This window comes from Halichoerus grypus, chromosome 6 (genome assembly GCF_964656455.1).
Source record: "Halichoerus grypus chromosome 6, mHalGry1.hap1.1, whole genome shotgun sequence".
NCBI classification, from domain to species: Eukaryota; Metazoa; Chordata; class Mammalia; order Carnivora; family Phocidae; genus Halichoerus; species Halichoerus grypus.
The window spans coordinates 79,969,692-79,995,922 of NC_135717.1; the positions used below are offsets into that span (position 1 = coordinate 79,969,692).

At 47.1% G+C, this 26,231-nt stretch overlaps 1 protein-coding gene and 1 long non-coding RNA gene across 17 annotated transcripts in view; both read right to left on the reverse strand.

The window, feature by feature from the left end:
• Window positions 1-26,231, reverse strand: part of LOC144382337 (uncharacterized) — a 1,106,857-nt gene that overhangs the window by 414,357 nt on the left and 666,269 nt on the right. The window lies entirely within an intron of this gene.
• CRACR2A (calcium release activated channel regulator 2A) overlaps window positions 1-26,231 on the reverse strand; it is a 153,658-nt gene that overhangs the window by 15,246 nt on the left and 112,181 nt on the right. For 9 of the 16 annotated variants that reach the window (XM_078075499.1, XM_078075495.1, XM_078075494.1 and 6 more), the window contains 3 exons: window positions 22,340-22,441; window positions 19,849-19,925; window positions 2,970-3,499 (listed from right to left, as the gene is read on the reverse strand). In XM_078075499.1, the coding sequence (XP_077931625.1) occupies window positions 3,283-3,499; window positions 19,849-19,925; window positions 22,340-22,441 (396 nt within the window). In that variant the 3' untranslated portion in view covers window positions 2,970-3,282. Of the gene's footprint in view, window positions 1-2,969; window positions 3,500-4,463; window positions 6,882-15,585; window positions 18,111-19,848; window positions 19,926-22,339; window positions 22,442-26,231 lie in introns of those variants that run through there. The other 7 variants (XR_013449059.1, XR_013449058.1, XR_013449060.1 and 4 more) reach the window with 6 other exon arrangements.

Consider the following 26,231-nt stretch of genomic DNA (forward strand, 5'->3'; position numbering starts at 1 on the left):
CCTTTCTGGTGTCATGTCATACTGTTTCCGCACAAGGATGGCTTCCCCTCGGCTCAGAGGATGTAATGTCTGGGAGGCGAAAGGTAGGGTTTGTACGATGCTGGCTCTGCGTCTCGGGATGGTTCTGCTGTCTCCGAACCCCTAGGCAGCTGTTTCCAGGGGCGCATAATGCTCAGCATCGCTTTCAACTCACAGACGGATTCTTGAAGCATCTTTCCGAGGCTTCGTGGGTCATAATGGGTTTCTGATATTATGACAATTGCTTCCTGGCCACGGTCAGTTAGCTCAGTTGGATACAGCATTGTGCCTGAAGCCAAAGACGGAGGCTTCGCAGATTCACCACTCAAGTTTCATGGTCATGGATGATGCCTTGAACTCCAGCCAGCCTTGGAGACAAGCAGACCTGGGGCGGAAGGCTGACTCTTGCAGCCAGTGGCCCTGAGACCTGCCCTGGGTTGCTGGGAGTCTTTGTTCCTGCGTGAATTCTTCCCCTGTTAAATGCGGACGAGACTAACACCTTTCTCCAGGCGCTGCGCACGCAGCACGCAGCACACATGGCAGCAGCTTATAAGCGCTGCTCCCTGTTTTCGGAACTGAGGGCCCCAGATGAGAACGTGTGGGTGACTCTGGGCGTAGAGCCTCTGCCCGCAGGAGATGGGAATGCTTATTTTGGGGGGCCAAAGAGAAAAGGCACACTATCCTGTTGCTTGGAAACAATTCTGCAAGTGGTATTTGCAGAGGCCTGGATTAGGGACACCCTGGGAGGTCAGAGCAGGGCCAGGGCTTGGGGAAGCTGAGATCATTAAACGTGACTCAGGCCCCAGGCCGCCAGCTGCATGGGGCAGCGCTGCACCGGGAGCTCATAGCTGGCCATAGTGACCTAACAGGACCTGCGGTCACCCGGAAGCAGAGGAGCACGGGCCACGCTGGAGTATGGACTCTGGAGCTAGGACCCCAGTTCTCCCTCTCCTGGCTGCATAACCTCAGGAAAGGCAGCTAGCCTCTCCCTGCCTCAGTTTCCCTGACCTGTAACCTGGCGGTACTGTTCTCAGAAGAAGATGGGAAGGATGGAATTAGAACCGTGCTGAGGACGCAGTCAACAGGTGTATGTCCGCTGTCATTGCTGATTACAGGCTAAGGCTCCGACTTCTGCTGGGTTCTGAGCGCCTCCAGGACTCAGACACGTTGGCCTCTGTGAGCCTCCCCACTCGGCTCCCTGTGTCCTGGGCAGCTCTCTGTGCCCACACTTACGATGCTCCATTAGCAGTATCTGGTTTTGTGTTCGCTGCCCCCCTCCCCAGCCCCGAGACTGCAGTCTCCTGGAGGGAAGGTTCTACAGCTCACTTATGTGTGTGCTTCAGTGTTGAGTAGAGTCCCATGGCCCATCAGAGACATGGGGTAAATAGTTGCCGAAGGGGCAGATAATGACTTGCTGCCATGACTCTCTTGCCCGTTGCCAGTTTCACCGGTTGCTCCTGTTCTTGGGACCTCCTGTGTGGCCCCCTCTAGGCCTAGGGGTTCTCGTCTATGAAACGAAGGTGCTCGCTGGGCATGATCCCCAGGTGCCCCCTTCCCCTGCCCGCACGGCCGGCCGGAAGAATCTGACTCTCCCATTCTGCAGTTCCACGGCCCTTATTTCGTGACCCTGGGCTCAGAGCTGTCCAAGGAGATCCGGTGCCTGAGTTTTCAGTGAAAGGAGGAGGGCTGCTGGGCTTTTTGTGGGGGCAGGGTCAGGGTGAGAAATATGGCTCAAGAGGGAAAATGAAGGTCCCTCCCCACTGCAGAAACACCCCCCGGAGGCTTTGCCAGTGAGCAGCCAAAGGAAACGGGAGGGGGGCATGGATACAGGTCTTCTCTGGGCCCTTGACTGCACTTTATTAGTCTGTGACTCTCCTGAGATGGGACTATCTCTTGGAAAATCATTTTAATAACCAAGAGGAAATGGAATTAGAGGTCCTGGCTGCCTGCTGGCCAGGGCTGGCTGACTCTCATCCAGCCGGGGACTTCATTTGGCTCTGCTAATATTGCCTATTGATGATCTCTGATTAGATTCCCTTTCATGTGTCGCTCCCCAGAGTGTTCCCAAACAAGGAGACCTGCGGAGAGGTGGGCTTCTGAGGAAGTTGAGGGAATGGGTGGGAGGAGGAGGGCTGCACAGGTGTTCAGGATCCGGGGTGGAAAGGGGGCTGGGATTGACAAGTAGCAGATGGAAGTGGAGGGCAAACAATATGGTCACATCTAAGCGCAGTGACTCTGGCCCCAGACTTAAGAATTCGGGGGCTGGGGGCGCCTGGGTGGCTCAGTCGTTAAGCGTCTGCCTTCAGCTCAGGTCATGATCCTAGGGTCCTGGGATCGAGCCCCACATCGGGCTCCCTGCTCGGTGGGAAGCCCGCTTCTCCCTCTCCCACTCCCCATGCTTGTGTTCCCTCTTTTGCTGTGTCTCTCTCTGTCAAATAAATAAATAAAATCTTAAAAAAAAAAAAAAGGAATTCGGGGGCTGGACAAGTCCTAGCTCTGTTGCTCACAGCCATGCTCTGGAGGAGGTCCTCATGCTCATAAGTCTCCAGTTCCACAGACAGAAGTTGATCTACAGAGGGTGTCGTGGAAGAAACTTGTAAACTCTAAAGTGCTGTATAGTCCTGGGTTTTCTCTTAACCCCTGCCCAGTCCACAAACCACATCTAGCTTTGACTATTTATGTGCATGGAGGAAATTCGGACCTGGAGAATTCAAAGTAGTGGATGATACAAAATCTAATTTTATTTGGCTTGAGGTTTGCAGTGTATAATCCCTAAGCCCCCACCTCCTGAGAAACCATGTTTCCTAAGGCTCACTGGATTTAATTGGAAAAAAAATCAGTGGTTGAGATTTAGTGACTTAAGGTATGGGATTGATGTAGCCCGGCTGGGTCCAAGTGCACAGAGGGGCTCCTTGGCTATGTGCAGGATGGAAATCAAACGCAAGCCAGCAGGAAGTGAGAGCAGAGTTTATTGAAGATACAGAGAGAGCGCAGATACAGAGCATGTGGGAGACTCGGAAAAGAAAAGGAGAGTCTCGTCTTTGCTTGGGGTCTGGGGTTTTATTGAGGATTGTGGTCTGGTATAAGTGTCCTCTTAGGCATCCTGGAACTGGTTTGAACAAGGATAAGGGTGCAGGTGTCCTCTATAAGTCACTTATTCCTTGAAGTCAGGAGGTCTTGGTACCAAGATGTCCAGCACCCGTGGGCTGGAATATGCACATGATGGCTTCATGGGGTCATTCTCGCCCAGTCCTTCCTTAGATGTTATATCCTGTGCTGGATGACTTCCAAAGAAATCATTAACTCCTTGTCCTTTACAAGGAGGACACACATTATTTGCACTAAAGAGACGTGTAAAGTAGGGGTGCAAGTCCCAGCAAGAATAGAAGCAGGACAAGGAGCAAAAGTCAGATTTTGATGGAGCTCTTCAGCTTCCCTATCCCAGTAGGGGAAGAAATGGCCAGCCTGGGAACACACTGGGCTGTGGGAAGGCAGAGAGGGAAGCCAAGGGATAAAATGTGGCCTGGTTCATGGGCAAACACGGGTCATGTTGAAAGTTGAGGTTGGTTGGTTATGAGGTTCTTTCTCCCTTCTCACCACACCCTGGTCCTCTCAGCACAGGATCCTGGGACCAGCGCCAGAAAGCCTCCCCTGTCTTCCTGCCCTGAGTGACAGATTTGACCCTGTCACTTCCCTGTTTAAAACCCTCCACGGGTTCCTCATCACTGACAAGATGGCATTTAAACTCCTCTGGTCCAGGCAGGCTCTCAAGGTTTGGCCTCATCTGCTTACATCCCCGGATTCATTCTACATCCCCAACCCCAGAATCCTCGTCCCACATCTGCCCACAAGCCTGGCAGCCAGCCCGGCTGGATCCCCAAACCGCCTGCCCTCTCCCACTTCTCTTCCTGTCATCGCTACTCCCCACTGCTCCCCTTCTGTCTTTGTCTGAGGGCACAAAAGGCAGCTTCCCCCCACTCCAAACCCAGGGACAACTTAGTCTCTCACTAACTTCCCACATCGCAGGGCATCCTGCCCTGTCCCTCTCATTTCCCATCTCTCTGCTAGTTAAGTTCCACTGACTTTGGGCTCCTTGATTTTTTTCTCCGTTTTTATGGTCCAAGGGCATAGTATATTGCTTGGCACGGTGGCATATATTCAAACTCTCATGAAAAGTATTTCAAGCCATCAGTGGTGGGACTACTGGGGAGGGAGTCAGGGATGAAACTGGAATGGGTAGAGCGTGCAGTTTCCTCAGTGTGTGTGGTGTGTGTGTGTGGTGTGCGTGGTACGTGTGTGTTTGGTGAATGTGTGCATGCGAGTATGAGAGTGTGTGTGGTGTGTCGGAATGTGTGTGAGTGTGTAATATGTGTGGTACATGTGTGAGCGTGTAGTATCTGAGTATGTGATGTGGTATGTGTGTGTGTATGGTGTGTAAGTATATGGTGTGTGTGTGATATCTGAGCGTGTGTGTGTGTATGGTGTGTAAGTATATGGTGTGTGTGTGATATCTGAGCGTGTGGTGTGTGTATGGTGTGTAAGTATTTGGTGTGTGTGTGATATCTGAGCGTGTGGTGTGTCTATGGTGTGTAAGTATATGGTGTGTGTGTGATATCTGAGCGTGTGGTGTGTGTATGGTGTGTAAGTATTTGGTGTGTGTGTGATATCTGAGCGTGTGGTGTGTCTATGGTGTGTAAGTATATGGTGTGTGTGTGATATCTGAGCGTGTGGTGTGTGTATGGTGTGTAAGTATATGGTGTGTGTGTGATATCTGAGCGTGTGGTGTGTGTATGGTGTGTAAGTATATGGTGTGTGTGTGATATCTGAGCGTGTGTGTATGTATGATGTGTAAGTATATGGTGTGTGTGTGATATCTGAGCGTGTGTGTGTGTATGGTGTGTAAGTATATGGTGTGTGTGTGATATCTGAGCGTGTGTGTGTGTATGGTATGTAAGTATTTGGTGTGTGTGTGATATCTGAGCGTGTGGTGTGTGTATGGTGTGTAAGTATATGGTGTGTGTGTGATATCTGAGCGTGTGTGTGTGTATGGTGTGTAAGTATATGGTGTGTGTGTGATATCTGAGCGTGTGGTGTGTGTATGGTATGTAAGTATTTGGTGTATGTGTGTGTGAGTTGTGTCTGAGTGTGCGGCGTGTGTGGTGTGTATGTGGTGTGTGTGGTACCTGCATGAGTGTGTGTGCATGTATGAGTGTCTGAGTGTGTGGTATGTGTGTATGGTTCTGTGTGTGTGTGTGCGTGAGTGCTCTATCCACAGACACACGATGAATTTGGTGTAGCACCTGAGCCCCAACTGTCCCTCGTGAGTGTAGAGCATCAGCACATGGCGGCTTTCGAAGGCCTGGTAACTGAGAGGGCGTGTAATGCTACGGAGGCCTCAGAACCCTGTTAGGCCATCGGCCTCACTGATGGCTGGTTACGTGGCCGTCAGCAAGTCCTTGAAATTCTCTTCAAGAATCCAACTGGAGGGAACAGCATGGGCAAAGACAGAGGTACAAAGAGCAGATCCAAGGTCAAGAAAATGTTCACACACAAGCAGAAGATTTTTCTCTTTCCATTATTCCATTCCATTATTTTTATTGCTAATAATGGTAATATTAAACAAAATTTTAAAGCTCTTTTAACTTTACTTACATCAGAAATTCTGGCGTGTGTGTGTGTGGGGGGCGAGGATCGGCATTATTTTTTTTTAAATGATAAAACAAGAAGAAGTAGAATAAATAAAAATAAATAAGCTAGTAAAGATAAAGAAAAACCACTCCGGTGATGCCAGGGGGCATCCAAGGTTGAGGACCACCAGCTGGAACCACCACGTCTGCCTGAGCTGCGGGCAGAGCAGTTGAGCCTTTTCCAGGTGAGACAGCTCTCCTGGCCTCCCCAGTGCAGCCCCAGAGCCGGCCACTGCCCCACAGGCAGATGACATGCTGGGGGGCCCATTTATCAAGTCTCAAAGAGATGGCACTCAGGGCTTAAAGGGAATATGACTTAAATTATAGCTGGAGAAAATTGGGCTAGGTCAACCGAAGTGGGCCAAGGCCCCAAAGAGGGTCCCCAGTGAATATCCGGGGACAGACCTGCTGTGACCAGAGCCTGAGAAACTCTCACAGGAGGATTGCTGGGAGCTGTGGGGCTCTGGGGTAGCAAATGGCGTTCCCAGAAAACTGAACACACAGGCTTGGGAAGGCTGGCTGTGGACTGCCGGGGCAGTGGGCCAGGAGCCCGCGTGACCGCTCACTGACCTCTGAACGCAGCAGGTCACCCTTCCTGCCGGGCCACAGCCTCCTCGTCTGGGACAGGAGGGAGGTTGGTGAGCCCGCCCTGGGTTCCGTCGCAGCTGCCAGGGCAGAAGACCCCCCTGGCCACGCTGGGAGCGAGGGTGTTGGCATTCACTGCTGGGTGGCCTTATTTGTGTCCCGCAGAGTTGAGGAGGCAACCTAAACCCCAGGGCTCCCAGCCACTGCTCAGGCTGAAGACTGTGCGCCAGCTAGAGAAGGGGAGGGATGGACTGGGGGGCGGGGAGATGGGCCTCGTGAATGAAACCTGCCTTGGGAGGGGCAGGAGAGAGTGGGAGGAAGGGAAGAGGGTGGGGCGGGCACAGAGGGAGGAAAATGCAGCCTCATCTGCTTGTTTGTGTTTCTTGGATTTAAGATGCTGACTTCTAGCATGTTTTTAAATCCATCAGACGTGAAAGGCTGATTTGAGTAGACCCGCAGAGTGAAGCTGGTAATTTCACTTGCTGCAGCAGAGAGCGAAGATGCAGCACCTCTCCCCAGGCCAGGCCAGCTGCGGAGGCGTGGGGAGACCTTCAGGCCAGGTGCCTTCTACTCCCGGGCAGTGGGAGCAGCCTGGAGGAGGGGGTGGCGGAAAGAGAAAAAGATACAGAACACGGGAAAGGGAGGGAAAAGTGGGGCAGAAGTGGGGCAGGGGAGAAAGTGGAGAAGGGTGAGTGGTAAGACTCAGAAATGGACTGGCTCAACATTCTCCTGGTCCAGGGACAGTTCCCGGTCAACTCATCCAGACTCCCCGGCACGCCTTACACTGTATACTTTGACGTCAGTCTCGGTTCAAAACAATCCCAGACTCTCAGGGTTGGTGGGGTAGAGGTAGAGGCAATCCTGGGAGCAGAGTGTTCAACATCTGCTTGAATACCTCTAGTATCAGGGAGCTCAGTATCTGGTGAGACAGCCTGTTCCATTGCTGGGCAGTGATTACGGGGACAAACTTCCTTAGGATAGGTTGCAATCCCCATGCTCTGTGCTGGCTGGCCCTAATCCGGCCTGTTGAGTCCCTCAGAACAATGTAATGCCCAAGTCAGAGTCAGCCCTTCATCACAGAACACAGTATTCGGGTCCTCTCTACTCCAGTCCTCCTATGCTAGTTCCTAGTGTCCTTACCATAAACGATTACAGCATAAATCTTGCTAAACCAAAGTATTTCTGGATGCTAATGAGTGTGTTTCCCACTGTAGGCAATGCAACAAAATTTCAGGAATAACAAAAGACTTTTGCCATTCATTTTTTTGTGTCATTCAACACACTCTTATCGAGTCCACACTCTGGGACCAGGTTAGCCCCTCCTGTGGACATAGAGGATATGGAAGTCCTGTCTCCAGGAGCTTATCTACAAGGAATGGAGCCAAATTCCTAAAGAGAAGGGTGTGCAGAGGCAGAAGTGCTAGGAGAATTCAGGGTGGGGTGGGGCTGGTTGAGGCCCTTAAGGGAAGGGGACCCGGGGGATTGTGGTCATGGTATTTTTATGGAATTCTACTGTATACTTGTGGGTTTCTAGGTATTTCTTCCCCTTGAGTACACTGAAGCATTGAGGGCATTAAGTAAGCCTGCCTTCCTTTCTGCTCCCTTATCTCTGATAAAACCTGAGAGAAATGTCTTACACCCTCAGTTGTTGGGCATTGAAGAGAATCAATCCTATATTCATTCATGGAACATAATTGTTTGTGAAAGTGTTTTCTGAAAAAAATGTATTATGGTAAAATATACAAAATGTAAAATTTGCAATTTTAACCATTTACAAATGCACAATTCAGTGACATTGAGTACAGTCACAATATTGTGTGCAACCATCACTCCCCTCCAACTCCAGAGCTTTTCACCATCCTAAAATGAAAGAGTCTGTAAACCATATATGTAAAGGTGGTTTGATTAGGAGTGCACTATCTGAAGTCTTGACTGGGCAACAAAACTACACATCCACACCTAGCATCTATTATGTAAATAGAAAAATGAATGAGACCAGAACCCTGCCAGTGAGAACCTTGTAGTCTGTGATGCTGGGCTCCTGTCCCATTTCAAGGCAGAGTGGAAAGATACAAAGCATTCTTAGACAGAAGTCTGTAGCTTGAAGGAATGCAAGTTTTCCTTATTCTACTAGCCCAGAGAAATAGGAGATCCTCTTACTTAAGGCCCCAGCTTCTCCTGGTTGCCAAGAAGTGTGGGACTTTCTTTCTTCCTTATTTTGTTTTGGTCTTTTGCACAGGGAGACAGATGATGTAATAACTAACATTTGCTAGAGGCTTTCAGTTGTCTAAACCCTTTCCCCAGAGTTCTTGTTTGACCTTCACACTAGCAGACAGTAGGACAGAGAACACTATTTTACAGATTTGGAAGCTAGGCTCAGAGCACCAAGAAGTTCCAGCTTTTGCCTAAAGCCACACAACTTGTGTGCAGGTTCTTATTCTGAACAGATCGTTAGCGGTTAGAGAAAACATCTGGGACAGGCACAGTCTGGGTAAAGATGGTCGGTTCCATACCAGGAAGGAAGAGAACCAGGTAAAGAAGCATCTTTTATGCACAGAGGCATGGAGCCCAAGTCAGATTGAGTTGTTGAGCCACCCGAGGGTAATGGATTGCTACTAGCAACAGCTGGGGAGGCTGCAGGGTGATGAGATGGAATGCTCTGATGGGCATCACACTGTCTGAAATGCAATTGAATCACAGCAGCTGGAATGTTCTCAGCACTCTGTTTTAAGAGCCAGAAGCAGCAGCTCATTTTGAACCAGTGAGGCAACCCCATGGGTCTACCAGACCACAGGGACCCAGTCATCTAGCCTCTGGGAACTGGGGCTCCAATGGAGTGGCTCACCAAGTGCTGGGCCTGTTCTTGAGAAATGATGCTCTGTTCTTAACTGTTCCTACAAGGCAAACATTGTTTGCCAGACACTGTGCCAAGCATGAGGCAGAGATGAATGCTTAGGAGTTCAGTCCAGTGCATTTCACTCATTACAGCCCTGTGGGCACTGTGTACAAATAAGCACAATATAATATCATTACCGAATGGCCTTGGGGAGCCTATGGACTGGATGGTAAATCATACCCTGACACTCTGTCCTTGACCTGGTGCTACACATGCTCAATGAATTCTACTTCCATGGTCATCTTACTCAGCTGCATTATGAGGCTCCTTGAGCTCTACCTGTTTCAATTCCAAGTAAAAAAAATCCCATTCCTTCTGTCCATGTTCTTTGGGCATTTTTGCTTAGTAGTGCAGAGTTTTTATGGGTAGTATTTACTTTTATAGGTCAGATGGATCCAGTCATAATTCATTATGATGGCACATGCCTCACTGGCCCTAAGAGTCCTCATTTGCTGGGCGGGGAGTCTCCTGGTGCTATGTTAAGAGCTTGCAAGTACCACTTCTGAATCAGAGCCAAAGTGCTGATGAAATTCCAGCCCTAACAGAGGGGTCCATTCTTGGACTTGACTCCATCCTGCCCCAAGATGATAAATGAACACAACCTCACCAAATGCTTCTCAGGTTCTACATTGATTTCAGGTTCTCATCCAAGCACCATATGGTTTCCCAACCCCCATCATTTCCAGGAAGGTTCTTCTAAGTAGGGCACTTCACTGAAACTGGCTCCACCGAATTGTGTGAAAGTTGGAGTTATGATGTTCTTTGTTACTGTTACTGCTGATAATTAACATATTTATTAATAGGGATATTAATGGAGTTAGGAAGTGGGGGAGGTATAGAAAGACCCTACATCATGTCAACCATCACCATCTCTACCCCTCTCACCCTGACACACACACACCCAGATAAGAAGGGAAGAAATAAGTGATAAAGTAAAATCCTATAGACTTTGACTGAACTTGGTTGGGAATTGTGTAGCCAATTTCTTTCCCCCCAAATAACAAGAGGAGAGGTGACAGTGCTCCTAAGCCCAGTCAGCAAGAGGTTACTTAAATCTTTGTTTCTGTATGTTCGTGTACTGTGATTTCATTATTTTGAAGTAATTAGACACTTCTGATCTGTAGTATTCCCCTACCTATCCCTTCTGAGTGAAATTTTGTGGAATGTCTGGCTTCTTGGCAGGAAAGGGAACACTGCCTGAGGATTTCTGGCCTTCTTTCACTTCCTCAAGGAGGTGGATATATCCTTGGGCAGCTCATCTCCAGCAGGATATCCAGAAGCTCAAGGTGGAGGGGATGGTTCTCAGACCTGAAAGATTTCTGAGTTTCATATCCCTCCTCCAATCCAAAAGACAGGAAAGGCTTTAGGGAGGAGGTTAGAGGTGGGGCTAAGGCATAAGACAAGTCCTGGAAATGTGTGAAGTGTGAGGAAGGAAGCAAGGACTGGCAAGCAGAACTTGATTTGTGCACAGTACAGATGGCTAGCAATGTGAGGTCTTTGAAACTTTAAACCAGCTATTTTAAATATGTTCAAAGACCTAAAGGAAGCCATGTCTAATGAACTAAAGGAAAGTCTGAGAACAATGTCCCACCAAATAGAGAGAATCTATAAAGATATAAACATAAAAGGGACCAAACAGAAATTCTGGAATTGAAAAGTACAAGAATGGAAACGAAAATTTCACTAGAAGTTCCCAATACCATATTTGAGCAGGCAGAATAAAGAATCAGTGAACTTGAAGATGGGGCTGTTGAGATTATCCAGTCTGGGGAACACAAAAAATAATGGAGAAAAATGAACAAAACCTCAGAAACCTGTGGGCACCATCAAGCATGCCAACATGTACATCACAGGAGTTCTAGAAGGAAAGGAGAGGGAGTAAGGGATATAAAGAATATTTAAGGAAATAATGACTAAAACCTCCCCAAATTTGATGAAATCCATCGATCTACACATCCAAGAAGCTCAACAAACTCCAAGTAGGATAAACTCAAAGAGATCTACAGCTAGATACATCAAAATCAAACTGTTGAAAGCCAAAGACAAAGAATTTTGAGAGCAGCAAGAGAGAAGCAACTCATCACATACAAAAGGGCCTCAATAAGATTAACAGCTAATTTCTCATCAGAAACCATGGGGCCAGAAACAGTGGATGGTATATTCAAAGTAGCAAGGGGAAAATAACCCTGTCAACCGAAAGTTCAATATCTGACAAAACTATCTTTCAAAACTGAAAGATAAATCAAGACATTTTCATATAAACAAAACTGAGAGGGGTGGTCTTTAGCAGACCTTCCCTACAAGAAATACTGGTGAAGTGAAAGACACTAGATAGTAACTTGAATCAACATGAAGAAATAAAGAGCACTGCTAAAAGTAATTACATAATTAAATGTAGGAAATAGTATGAATCCATTTTTTTGTTTATAACTTCTTTTAAAATCTGATTTCAAAGAGAACTGCATAAAAGCAATAACAATAAATCTATGTTCATGGGAAGAAAATGTATAAAGATGTAATTTGTGACAATAACAACATACAGGAGAGGGGAATGGAACGATACAGGAGGAATGTTTTGTGCAGTATTGAAATTAAGTTGATATTGATCCAAACTAGATTGTTATAAACTGAGATATTAAGGGTTACTTCCAGGGCACTAACCAAGAAAATAAGTTAAAAAATATATAATAAATGAAATAACAAGATAATTAAAATAGTACACTAGAAAATAACTATTTAACACAAAAGAAGGCAGTAGTGGAGAAATAGAGAACAAAAAGACTTATGAAATATAGAAAAGAAACAGCAAAATGGCCGACATAAATCTGACTTTACCCAATATGTTAAATGTAAACAGAGTAAACTTTCCAATGAAAAGGCAGAGATTGGAAGAATATATTAAAAAATATGATCGTACTATATGTTGTCTACGAGAGACTCAGTTTAGATTTAAAAGCATAAATAGGGAGAAAGTACAAGAATGGAAAATGTTATAGCAATAGCAACCAAAAGAGAGCTGGAGTTCCTCTACTAATATCAGACAAAATAGACTTTAAGACAAAAATTGTTACCAAAGGCAAGAAGGACACCTTATAATGATAAAGGGTCAATTCATAAAGAAGACATAACAATTATAAACATATATGAACCCAGAGACAGAGTCCCAAAATACTTGAAGCAAACCACCTTAGGAGAAGGCAGCTCTGTCCTAAATACTTGACCCCCATGACCACTAGGGATTTATTCCCTTGAGCTAGAGTTTTGCCTCCTTTAAAATTCTTTGTTAAAGTAGACATATAGACCTTAAACCACCATTTGCATTAATACCTTAGCTGAAATTGGTTTAAGATCCTTTGGGGCATTGACTGCTAGTGACAGAGACAAAGGGTTGAGCTATTTTTGATAGAACATACAGGTGTGGCTTGGAATGGGCCCAGGGGGTAGAGTATGGAAGAGGGGAGTCCAAGATTGGGTGGAAGTGTTAAGAACAGAGAAAGAGTACAGGATGGAGAGAGGTAGAAGAAAGCTAGGGTATCACAGAGGAACAGAAAAGAACCCAAACAGACTGTCAACTAAGATAAATGCTAGACAAGCAACAAAACAGCTGGGGCAGGGTGTCTGGGTGGCTCAGTCAGTTAAATCATCCAACTCTCAGTTTTCGCTCAGGTCGTGATCTCAGGTTGTGAGATAGAGCCCCATCAGGCTACACGCTCAGTGTGGAGTCTGCTTGAGTTTCTCTCTCCCTCTCCCTCTGCCCCTCCACCCTGTACATGTTCTCTCTCTCTCTCTCTCTCAAATAAAACAAACAAACAAAAACCCATAAAAACAACCAGGTCTTTGGTTTGGTGTTGAAGTCCCTGGTTTGGCAACTCAGGGCTGAGGGCAGCAGCAGATGCCAGAAGCAGCACAAGGAGTCGGAATAGGGAAGAAAATGTGGGGCCAAGGATGGTAATGAGCACAGATCATTCTTAGGTAAACACCCTGGTACCAGGGCTCAGCTGCTGTCTGCGTCCTGGAGAACCACACTCAGAGAGGCAGAGTGGATTATGTGGATTATGTGGAAGCAGACCATAGATAGTATAAAATATGGGTACTGATTGGAAAACCAGGGAAACCCACAGGAACAAAGGAGAATAGGGCCAAGAGGCAATGATGAAAACAAGCCCATATGCCAGGCAAATGGGCTCAGCAACTGGGTACTCAAATGAGGTAGTGTTTGTGAGAGCACCCACTTACGGGGAGATGCTTAGTAAGTGTTAGCTGGTTCTCAATCTGAAATTAGGACAAGGCTAGTGGTCTGGGCAGTGACTCAGTGTTGACAACAATGGTAGCCCCTACCTGTTAGCACCTATGTGTGCTGGGCATTGTGCTAAGTATTTCACATTCATTGCCTCATTTAATACTTAAAGTGTCCTTGTGGGGTAGACACTGAAACCTCTGATCTACAGACGAACAGGAAACCTGGCCAGGTGACTCACTCAAGATCACTGCAGCAATGTAAATGGTTTGGAGCCAGAGGTTTCTCTGACAGCACTCTGCCTGGCCCTGGGACAGGCTCATAGCCACAAGCGTGACTTTGATCACCTTGATAGTGTAAAGGGAATGGGGAGAGAAGGGGAAGCTTCAACCTGGGGACACAGAACTTCTCAGAGTCTCTCTGAAGTCCCATCCTCCATACTTGTTTCAAGTGGGGTTAGAGAAAGAATCAGCAGGGGCCTAAAGATCCTTCCTGCCCTCTCTTCTCTGCCTGGACTTTTTTTTTTTTTTTTTAATTTTATTATGTTATGTTAGTCACCATACAATACATCATTGGTTTTTGATGTGGTGATCCACGATCCATTGTTTTCGTATAACACCCAGTGCTCCATGCAGTATGTGCCCTCCTTAATACCCATCACTGGGCTAACCAATCCCCCCTCCCCCCTCCCCTCTAAAACCCTGTTTGTTTCTCAGAGTCCATAGTCTCTCATGGTTCATCTCTCCCTCCAATTCCCCCCCCCCCCATTTTTCCCTTCCTTCTCCTAATGTCCTCCATGCTCTTCCTTATATTCCACAAATAAGTGAAACCATATGATAATTGACTTTCTCTGCTTGACTTATTTCACTTAGCATAATCTCCTCCAGTCCCATCCATGTTGATGCAAAAGTTGGGTATTCATCCTTTCTGATGGCTCAGTAATATTCCATTGTATATATGGACCACATCTTCTTTATCCATTCATCTGCTGAAGGGCATCTCGGCTCTTTCCACAGTTTGGCTATTGCGGACATTGCTGCTATGAACATTGGGGTGCATATGACCCTTCTTTTTACTACATCTGTGTCTTTGGGGTAAATACCCAGTAGTGCAATTGCTGGGTCATAGAGTAGCTCTATTTTTAAATAGACTGTTTTCCAAAGTGGCTGTACCAACTTGCATTCCCACCAACAGTGTAAGAGGGTTCCCCTTTCTCCACAACCTCTCCAACATTTGTTGTTTCTTTCCCTGTCCATTTTTGCCATTCTAACTGGTGTAAGGTAGTTTTGATTTGGATTTCCCTGATGGCTAATGATGACGAATATTTTTTCATGTGTCTGTTAGCCATTTGTATGTCTTCTTCAGAGAAGTGTCTTTTCATATCTTCTGCCCACTTTTTGACTTATTTGTTTTTTGGGTGTTGAGTTTGAGAAGTTCTTTATAGTTCTTTATAGATCCTGGATACCAGCCCTTTATCTGTAGTGTCATTTGCAAATATCTTCTCCCATTCTGTGGGTTGCCTCTTTGTTTTGTTGATGTTCCCTTTGCTGTGCAGAAGTTTTTTATCTTGATGAAGTCCCAAAAGTTCATTTTTGCTTTTGTTTCACTAGCTTTTGGAGATGTATCTTGAAAGAAGTTGCTGTGGGCGATGTCAAAGAGGTTACTGCCTATGTTCTCCTCTAGGATTTGGATGGATTCCTGTCTCACATTGAGGTCTTTCATCCACTTTGAGTTTATCTTTGTGAATGGTGTTAGAGAATGGTCGAGTTTCATTCTTCTGCATGTGGCTGTCCAATTTTCCCAGCACCATTTATTGAAGAGACTGTCTTTTTTCCATTGCATGTTTTTTCCTGCTTTGTCAAAGATTATTTGACCATAGAGTTGAGGGTCCATATCTGGGTTCTCTGTTCTGTTCCACTGGTCTATATGTCTGTTTTTGTGCCAGTACCATGCTGTCTTTGTGATCACAGCTTTGTAATACAGCTTGAAATCGGGCAATGTGATGCCCCCAGCTTTTTCTTTTTCAACATTTCCTTGGCAATTCGGGGTCTTTTCTGATTCCATACAAATTTTAGGATTGTTTGTTCCAGCACCTTGAAAAATGTCATTGCAATTTTGATCGGGATGGCATTGAAAGTATAGATCACTCTGGGTAGCATAGACATTTTTAACAATGTTTATTCTTCCGATCCATGAGCATGGAATATTTTTCCATCTTTTTGTGTCTTCTTCAATTTCTTTCATGAGTGTTTTGTAGTTCCTAGAGTATAGATCCTTTACCTCTTTGGTTAGGTTTATTCCGAGGTATCTTATGGTTTTTGGTGCTATTGTAAATGGAATCGTCTGCCTGGACCTTTGAGGCTTTGTGGGGATTTACCCCACATGCTGTAAGGTCAGGCACTAGGGTCATTCCACCCTGCTCTAAACCCTGAATGCCCTTTTCCTAAATGGAAAAATGCATCCCCAAGCCAGGGACTCCGTATAGGGGATAAAGGTATCTGTGGGCTTGGGCAACTCCAGATATAGCCTACTTGCCCCATAAATTCCAACTGCCATCTCTGCTTTTTTGTTTTCAGAAGCAGGGGATTTGATTTACTTTCTTTATGGCGATCCCTATCCCCTATCTGCCCCCACCCCCACAACCACACATATTCACACAGCAACACACACCCACACAGATATTGGAGGGCCACTTCTGGGTAACCCATCATCCCCTGCATCCCACGAAGGAGACAATTGCCAGGGCCCTCTCTTAGAGAAAGGAGTTTCCTGTGAGATCCTTTCAAATTTGGACTGGGGGCCAGGGCCAGCCTAAGTTGGAAAATGAAGGTATTATCATAAGCACTCTGAGCAAGAAGAGCCAGAAGCATCAAAGAGCCCACCCTTCATTTTACTGATGAAATGGTGGCCCAGACAGGGATCTGGCTTACCCAAGATCATGCGGCACCTCCTGGTGCTCAGTGCTGGCTTTTGTGCTCCACCCTCCATGGGCTCCCTTGTGCCTCCAAGCACTAAATGAGGGAGAGAAAAGCCTGCAAAAAGGAGGCAGGCACTTGCCTGGTGACTCATGGGGCCCTGACCCTTTTAGGAGTCCAGGGAGGAGGCTACAAGGGAACACCCTTGGGAACTCTGACCAGCAGACTCTCTCCTGCCTGGCTGGCTGTGTACAGTTGTCTTGAATCTTCTTGGAGGCCTGTGGACACTTTCTGCTCCTCTCCCTTCCTATTTCGTCCCATTTGGGTATGGTTACCACTCACTTTTCTGTGGGGTTGGGCCTGCAACCCTGGAGTGGTAATGGGGAGTGATCTTTATGATCTTTTCATCCAGGCTCCCACCCAGGGCAAGAATGCCCTCCCCTTGCCAGCCCCCCTAACGGCCAGCCAATGATGCTTGAGCCCTGCTGGGGCTGGGAACTCACCACCAGCCAGACGGAGGGACCACACATGGGCCCAGATCATTCCCTGTAATGCAAGTGCCCTATGCTGGTGAAGTCCTAGGGGTGCTGAAGCCTGCAGCTACACCTTGCTCACTTCTCAAACACCAGCTATATGTCAACAACACAACCATACTTTCTTTTTTTAAATACAGTCTTCTGGAAAAAAATAAAATAAAATGAAGTCTGTAACTATGGACCTGGTGCTGGGCCTCACTGCGTTCATGTCAATCTACCCCATTAATCATCATGTACAATTTTTCGAAGAGCTATTTTGAGAAACATTGGAAAATGGCTTTTATGGAGCTATATATACCTTATTTATACTCCAGAAATGGTCGCTCTGTTTAGCAGCAGATGGGTTTTTTCCCCTCATTTTCTTTTCATCTCTTAGTCAAAGTTAAGCAGGAAGAAAGCCCACTCCCTAACCCCAGGCACACATTTATCACCCACAGTCGACCTTGGAGTCAGGGTCATGGGTGGGTGGTTGAGAGGAGTGGGTGTGGGTTTCTTGTAAGGCACGATCCAGAGACCCCAAGGGGACAAATACAGGAGGCATGGCGGCTGCTGAGAGGCGGGGTTCTGCAGCCTGGCAAGGAGCAGGACCCCTGGGGGTGGGGTGTGCAATAGAACATGAACGCCCTGGCTTGCTTTTCTCAACACCACGTGGGCATCTCAAGGTCCACAAAGCATATGCCAAGAGCATCCCATTGATATCTAGAGAATAGGAGCCAAAGGAAGACCCACCGCCCTGGCCCTGCCCCAGTGCTGTATCTTTGGCCTACAGGAAGCAGCAAGTCGGCCCTGCGCAGTTGCCATGGCAACCAGGGTGCTGCAGCTCCTAAGGGCAAGGGGAGCAGAAGGGAGGTGAAGGCACGTGGTGATTTTTTTCTGGAAAACCCATCTGTTTCTTTTCCCCACAAAACCAAGCTGGGGGAAAATGGGTACCTGGGGTCTAGAGAGAGAAGAGAAAGAAGACTCCAAAATGCTTCAAGAGCAGCTTTCCTGACTGGATGTGCTTCCTTTCCTATTGGTGGAGGCAAGTTGCTGACAGAGACAAAGGGTTAGGCAGGCTGTGGTGGAAGCATCCAAGCAGGAGCCCATGTTCAGGATTCGGGGTAAGTCCTATGACCTCATGCCTGCATGGAGCAGGCCTAGGAGGACTCTTATCAGCTACAGCAAGATTTCTTTTTGGCAGGGCGGTCAACCTGTATTGTGTCCTCCCTCGCTGTATCTTCTTGTTTCTTGAGGATCCTGGGAGAGGAGAAGGTATAGTGTCAGCAGTGGAGAGCTGCTAGGTCCTTTGGTTATAGGCCATCTGGATGATAAGGATGGAACTCAGCCTCACCAGAGCATCAGTGTATTCAGTCTCCCCCAGGGAAGTACAGGTATGTAACCATAATTTGTAAAGACATTTAGTCAATATGGATCCTTCATGACACCTCTTCCAAGAAGCCTCCCCTGATTCTCCAGGTGGTGAAAGTATCCTTGACAGCATTCTGACCATTCCTCTGTTATAACTGGATTACCCCATGTCAGAATGAACTGCTTCCCTGGGTGGCTCCCTCAGGCGAGAAAGCTGCTTGAAGGCAGAAACTGTATATTTTGTCTCTCTGTCTCTGTAGCCTATCATAGTACCTGGCACACAGTAGAGACTCAAAAAATATACTTTTTGGTTATTAACTCTATAGAAGGTCTGTCCCATGTTGCCACAGTTCCAGATTAAGTGTAGGAGGTGAAGGATTAAAAATAGTGCTAAGTGTCTTATCCCTGCTTTATACCCTCAACGTGCTTTCACCTTTAGCATCTCTTTTGATATTTACAACAACCTGAGTCAACAGGTATGGTATGATTGATGTTCCTATGTTAGGGGCAAAGCTCAGAGAGGTAGACTGACTTGGCCTAGGAATCAGTGTCAGAGAAAAGCCTACAACTTTCCCCATATTCTTCCATAACTCCACAACCTCTCCAATGCATATATTGTTCTGGACAGATGGATAGGTGAATGGACGGATGGATGGATGAATGGATGGAGAGATGGATGGATGAATGCATAGGTGGATGGTGGATGGGTGCGTGGATGAATTCATAGGTGGAGGGATGGGTGGATGGGTGGATGGGTGGATGGATGGATGGATGGGTGGATGTATGGATGGATGGGTGGGTGGATGGATTCATAGGAGGATGGATGGATGGGGGATGGGGGATGGGGGATGGGTGGGTTGATACATTCATAGGTGGATAGGTGGATGGATGGATGGGTGGGTGGGTGGATGGATTCATAGGTGGATGGGTGGATGGATGGATGGATGGATGGGTAGGTGGATGGATGGATGGGTGGGTGGATGGATGTATTCATAAGTGGATGGGTGGATGGATGGATGGGTAGGTGGATGGATGGAATGAAATGAATGCCTATAAATAAGTGAATAAATGAGTGAATGTCCAAGTATTGAGAAAGGATCCTCTATGGTTTTGTTTTGTTTTTTTTTTTAGATTTTGGTATAGGCAAAGGCTTATGAAAACAGTCTTTTGGTGGAACTAACCCTTTGAGTACTGTCCCCTTGGTGCCTCTAGTTCCCCCCAAAGAGTCCCTCCATCTCCCTGGCTTCTCCACCCCCTCCCCTGGAGCCCATATTATAACTGTTGTTGTTTCCAGCTGGCTGCCAACTAATCCCTGCTAAGATATTAGCCAGTGTTCAGGGACCTGTGATATGACCTTTCCCAGAAGCATTTGCATTTAAAAAGAAGATCCCTGGGAAAAAGGCAGCTTTTAAGATGCAGAAGAAGACTACAGTGGGGGTGAGAGGCAGGGAGGCTTTCTTTTTTGTCCTTATTGTATTTCAGAGGGCTGTCCCTGAATCCCACACAAAGGCCTAGGCCTCCAGCCCCTTTACCCAGAAGGCTCAGGCAGACAGAGGGAGTATGGTCTGCACAGAGGTGAATGCAGTGCTTCCCACTGGCCCCTGTCTGCTGTGATGTGCCTCTTTACCTGGCAAGATGGAGCAGGGACTCTTTGGTGTTGTGACCGGAATAGGCACTGCATTCGTAGAAGATCAGATTGTTCTCCTAGAATCATAAAACAGAGGGGACTGAAAGAGTACTGGGGGAGCTCAACGGAGCCATGGGAGGTGGGAGAACACCCTGTCTGCATCTACCCACATCCCTCACTTCCCCTCGCACACCCCTTTCATTCCTCTCCCCCTCCCCACTCTGTAGGAGGAGGTTGATTTTCCTCTCCTCGGGCTCCTTGTCTAAGGCAAGTTCTGTAACCGTCTCCCAGGTGAGCTATAACAATTGTAAAACACAAAACAGTATGCTGCCTTAGTGCTTTACACTTCCCCAAATTGCTCGCAGGTATGTACATGCTCGTTTCCTTTTCGCACCAGCCTACAATGCAGGCAAAGATACAAAGGCCGGGACGGGCCATGTTCTTCCCACTGCACAGGCAGGGAAACCAAGGGCCTGGTGCAAATGGTGGGTTTGTTCATTCAATGACTTATGGAGTTAATGGCGGGGATTTTCCCAGGACACTGGCATTCCTCGACCCTTGGGGCAGATGTCACGAAGGCACTCCAGTAGAAAACCTCCTTCACACCAGTTAATTAATATTCCAGCTGCCTAGGCCACAGGACAACTGTCCATCACTTCAGTAGGCAGAGGCTGTGCTGCTCTTGGCCAAGGCTCATCATTATATCCATTTATCATTCCTGTTAACAGATTTCCTGCTTCCTCAGGACAGTGCTAATGGCAGGGAGGGCTGGAGGCTGATGCCCTGTGGGGATGCAGGCAGCTCAGCAAGGACACTTCTGCTGTGGTTTGCAGATCAGCAGACTCTACAAACACTGGCTCCCAGTTCCGCTTTCCTGATTCACACCCCAGGGGCCCCGCTCCATCCTCTGTCCTCTTCACCCAGCCCCCGTCCACACTGCTGCTGGAGCCTGACGCTGGGTCAGTCTGTGGAAGAATAAAGGCTCCATGGTGGGGGGAGGGAGAGTAAATAGGATCTAGAATTAGAAGACATGATTCGCCTTCCAGCTGTCTTCCTGACTCCACCCCTGAGGACCTGTGTGATAAATTGAATCAATCACAACTTCTCTGAACCTTGTTTTTGTTTGTTTGTTTGCTTTCAACGGACCAAAAAAAGACAAAAGGAAAAAATGGATGATAAAAATACAGGTCTGCAGTTCATTAATCAAAATCCTTGGATCCAGATGTACTTTGGAATCCAGAGACTTTTAGTTTCAGAGAAATAGCAGATGTATATACCGTATATTGTATTACCCTCCGTGGGTCTGGGATAGCACCCTATAATCAAACATACTAATATTTCTTTGGTGAAACATTTGAAAATTCATTCGAGCAAGGTAAACAAAGACCGTAAGTAGCTTCCCGTCAGTTCTGGTCAGATTTTTCTGCCAGATGAGTTAGGAGAAACCTTTCTGTTGGCAGAGCTCTTTCAAATTTCGGTATTGTGGATAAGGGAGGGCAGAGAGACAGCTACCTCATCACCCTTCTTCCTCCTTTTCTCTTTGACCCTTACCATCTGTGCCCATTTGCCCAGCCTTGGGGGCCATGAGTCCCTGTTTAGAGCAAGCACACTAAAAAGTATGGAATCCTGGGGCTGGAAAGCCCCTCCATCTTCCCAGAAATACAGTTCCCTGAAAACCACTCGGTGGCAGGAGAAACAGCTGAGGAGAGAGCACTGTTTGCTTTCTGATTTCCATCAAGCCTCTTAGGTCCCCAGCTTGGGCAAGAGGGCCGATGTTTATTTTACTTTATTTATTTTTTATTTTTATTATTTTTTAAAGATTTTATTTATTTATTTGACAGAGAGAGAGGGAACACAAGCAGGGGGAGTGGGAGAGGGAGAAGCAGGCTTCCCGCGGAGCAGGGAGCCGATGCGGGGCTCGATCCCAGAACCCTGGGATCATGACCTGAGCCAAAGGCAGACGCTTAACGACTGAGCCACCGATGCTTATTTTAATGCTACGTTTTCAAGTGCGTGCCCTGAGTTTATCTCAAGTTCACAGCCTGGGGCTCAATCTTGATAGAAGGGATAAGCTCTCTAACAGAGCTGTTCGAAGAAGAGCAAGCTGCCTTACAGATAGCGAGTGTTTCATCCCTGGAGGTGATCAAGTGGAAACACAGCAGAGATTCCAGTATCAGATAGGGGATTTAAATAAGTAACCTCTTACTATCTAAGAACTTATCATTCTGAGCCCCAAGGAAGAGAGTTTGGGAAAACTCCCCATACTCTGGTCATCCCCAGCCAACTCTATCTTGTGATGTGTGGCTTTCTATAGAAAGTTCCATGTGCGCAGGAGTTGGGCCATTCCCATGACGCCAGGACACCCACCTTGCCCACTTGCTTGCTTCCCAGGGGGTTTCCAGAGAAAGCTCCCGCCAAGGCTCTTGGGCACAGGCCTGACTGCCTTCAGGGTCCCACCCTGTCCAGAGAGACGGAAACGTTTCCTCTTTACCTTGGCAAGCTGCTCTCCGAGGCCTCGTGGAACTTCCCGCTCTTTCTCGTTGTCAATTTTATTGCCCAGCAGAAGAACAGGGATGTAGTCTCCCACAGCTTCCTGCAGAACAGATAATCCCCCAACTGAGAGAAGCATCCATAAGGAAAGCCCAGAAGGGCAGGCTTAAAATGCTGGTGGGAAAGATAACAATCTGGCTTGCGAATCCCCTGCTGCCACAACAGGCCAGGCGAGAATATAGTCATCCCAAAAGCTGAGAGGGAGCGTCACCTTCTCCAAGGGCCTCAGTTTACAAGGCTTCTGCAAGGTGCCTCGGGCCTGCCTCTGGGTGCCTCCCAGATTCGGCTGTGCAGTGACCCCTCCCTCCTTCCGCACTCATCCCTGCTGGATGGGACAAGCAGGCTCCCCCAGGTGTGCTGTGGGTAACAGGATGAGGGGACAGTAGACGCCAGTGAACTATGTGTCCTTTTCCACGGCTGATAGCGTCCCTGAAAGCACTCCTAAGTGACCAGACTTAGTCTAAATGAACCAGAATGAAGCAAAGGAATTAATGCAGTGAGCTTTGGAGCAGTTCGAGGGGCTGCTTTGATTAGAAGTGGCATCTCCAGGGGCCTCATATGGGGCACATAAGCTCCCTGAGGGTTGGGTCCAGTTCTGATTCATGGTTTTGGGTCCCCAGCGCCCAGTCTATGATTGTTGTATACGGAATTGGAGGTCACCACGCGGGGCAGTACAGATCCCTGTCATCAGGTGCACTGAGGCCTGTGTGGGGAAGAGCTCGGTGGCCACAGAAGCTCCACTTCTCAGCCACAAGTAACAGGCGTATTCACGGGGTCAACTTTCTTTACTCCCCCGGTGACTGTGGCATATCAGCCAGGGGCCCACACCCCCGAGTCTCTGCACCCCGGGGTGTCCTCCCTTGCGAAATGTGTGTAGTTCACGTGCCTCTCAGGAGGGCAAACAAAGGGCCCACGGTGCGCAGCTATTAAGTGAGTAAATATGATAATATTCACATGTAAGCAGGTTGTTATTTTTACTTAGTGAGATATTTAATTAGGGGCTTTTAATAATAATTTGGTAACCAATAGTTATTCATTGTAGCTAAAATGTTTTACTAAATAGAGAGGGTTGGGGGATGATAGAAACCAACAATTGCTTACAGTTTTGCCAAGAGTTTAGCCACTGGATCTAACCACTTCAAATAAATGTCCCAAGTCCTTCCAATAGGTTCACATGTTTTCAGTTTGAATGCAATTGTATTTGAGATTAAGCCTCCATGGCTCCTTAATCTACACATTCATTTTTATTGCAGTTCCGTAGTGAAAAAAATTCTCATTTACTCGATGAGAACGTTAAGGCTCAGAGAATCCAAAAGAACATTCAATAACAAAGTCACCGAGTTATGAGGACCCTTTAGTATATGGGTCCACAGTTTTCCAACATTTTTCTCTAAATTCTGATTTCCAGTGAACTCTCTGCTATTTAGTGTCTTATTAACTAGAACTCTCTCAAAGTGGTATTTCCATTTATCCATGGTCAGATGGTAATTTATGTTGGTAATGATGGCTTAAAAGCACTCCATGATTTGGAATGTGTCTTCTGATCCATCAAAAGTAGATCAAATTATGTGCACTGTACTTGAGGTGCTAAGTGGATCGCACCCTATTCCAAGTATTTGCAAATGAGAAACGTCTTACGGCATAGAGACCATGCTGTGGCTTCCTCTTACCAGAGTGCTGGGTAATGGGAATAGCCCCATTTTCTGACTGTGTTGTGCCACAGAAACTTGTGCGAAGACTTTTTCACAGAAAAGGAAAAAAAGAGGAGGAAGCAGGGAAATGGGCCAAAAGGCTTGCTGTGTAGAGCACATGAAAGATATTTGTAGATTTATGTGTGAGGGATGACTAAGGCTTGTGGGATTTCTTGACATGGAAACTCTGACAATATGAGCATCAGACTTGAAATCCCCAGGCGGAATTTGAACCTGGATTCAGGTATGTTGGAATGGGTGATGGCTTCAGTCTCTTCGCCTGCAAAAGGGATGGTGGGTACCGAATGACCAAATAGGATCAGATAGGGAAGAGTCACAAGCCCAACATCTGAGCCCTGTGCACCACAAACAGCAGGGCTGCCTCTCTGAGGGAAAGTGGGGGGGGGGGGGGAGAAGCAGTCTTCTTTTTTAAAGCAATTCCTGGATATAAAAATAAAACATCTTAGAAGGAACAGAAAAAAGCCCTCCCCACTCCCCCCTGCCCAACCTGAGCTGTGGCTTCTGTTCTTCGCATTGTTCCTCTCTTATGCAAATACTGTGGACAACTCCCTTCCCCTCTATGGGCCCTGGCCCGCCTCTGATAAAGAATTAGGCGCATCTCCAAAGATATGGCAAAAATAAGTGAGCACACACACAAGGCCAGAGAGTGTGCCATCCATCATGGGAGTCAGTCATCAGCACCCTGGCCCAACACCAGGCTCTAACACAGGGCCATGGGGAGGACTGGGGCTGGGGTGGTTGTCTCATGGCCCTCTCTGCCCAAACCTTACACCTTTCAGGTACCCAGCCTGTGTACTGCTTGGCACAAAGAGGCTCATCATGACCCACCAGATGAAGCAACGCTTCCTTTTAAAAGTCTAAAGCGCACCTCCTTTGGCAAACAAGTCTAAGGTCCCCCCCCGCCTCTGGTGACATTTCTATAGATGCTGGTAGAACTCTGTAGGCATGGCAGGTCAGAGGAAGGAATCGAAGCTGTTTAGCCGGGCACATGACCTCTGTGTGTGTGGGACCCACTCCTTTTCACAGACTCTATTCTGTGAGCTATGAGATGGACCTACGCAGCTGGTTCCTATCCGCTGACACCCGGCCCAGAAGCCTCTCCATACCTCCAACCATTTTAGTTGCCGTTCTTTGAACTTGAGCTTGTTGGAAGACAGACGTGTTGAAATTCAAAAGATTACCCACCTCTGACTTTAAATAACATGAGCTGTCAACTTGGAGCAGAGGACTGGCATTCAGCTCAGAACGTGCAGCTGTTGGGTTTGGTTGGCTGTAGTTTGTGTGTGTGTGTGTGTGTGTGTGTGTGTGTGTGTGTTAATATCCATTTGCTGGGAGGCAAGAAAAAGCACTTAGCCAGGATAGTGCTGCTATTTCTCTGGAGCCAGAACAAAAAATTTCTCAGCACATTAAGGCATGTAGTTATGCTAAGAAAAAAATGACTGCAAAATTATATCTTGGGGGTTTCCATATTTATCCACCCCCTGGACTATGAGTCAAAACAAGATTTATTTGTGTAGTTCGTTTTAAACTGCCAGCACTTCAAGCTCAACTTGGAACATGGGGGAAAAAATCAAACTGCTATTTTTTGCTCTGTGCTGTGCATTGCCTCCAGCAACAAAGATCACAGAATGAGAATTAGCTAGTGGTCCACAAAGGGAGAGGAAAGTGCGCCGGGCCCCTCTGAGCTAACGAAGTGTTCTGCTTTGAGGCGGAAATGGGAAGGACTGAAAAAGAAATGAACACCTATTTTTCAGAAGCAGATTTCGCCCATGGACCATGTGATGTTCTTGTCACATAATGCATAATGCAGCATAACACAGTGGCTAGAACTAGACTCTAGTTCTGGCTGCGCGTCTGGCAAGCTGTGGGGACTTTTGGACAAGTCACTTCCTCTCTCTGGATCGCAGGACTTTTCATCTATAAAATAAGAGGCTGCATTAAATTAATCTCCAAGTTTTTTCCCAGTTCGGGTCGCTGCTCCTGTTGGTTTCATGACCCCGTCATTTTCCACCTCCTTGACTTACAGGCCAAACAATACGCGGCCCTCAGAGTGACAAAAGATTGAAGCAGGAAGTTCAACATGCCAGGACTGCAGACACTGGGGACCCACAAACTGGATTC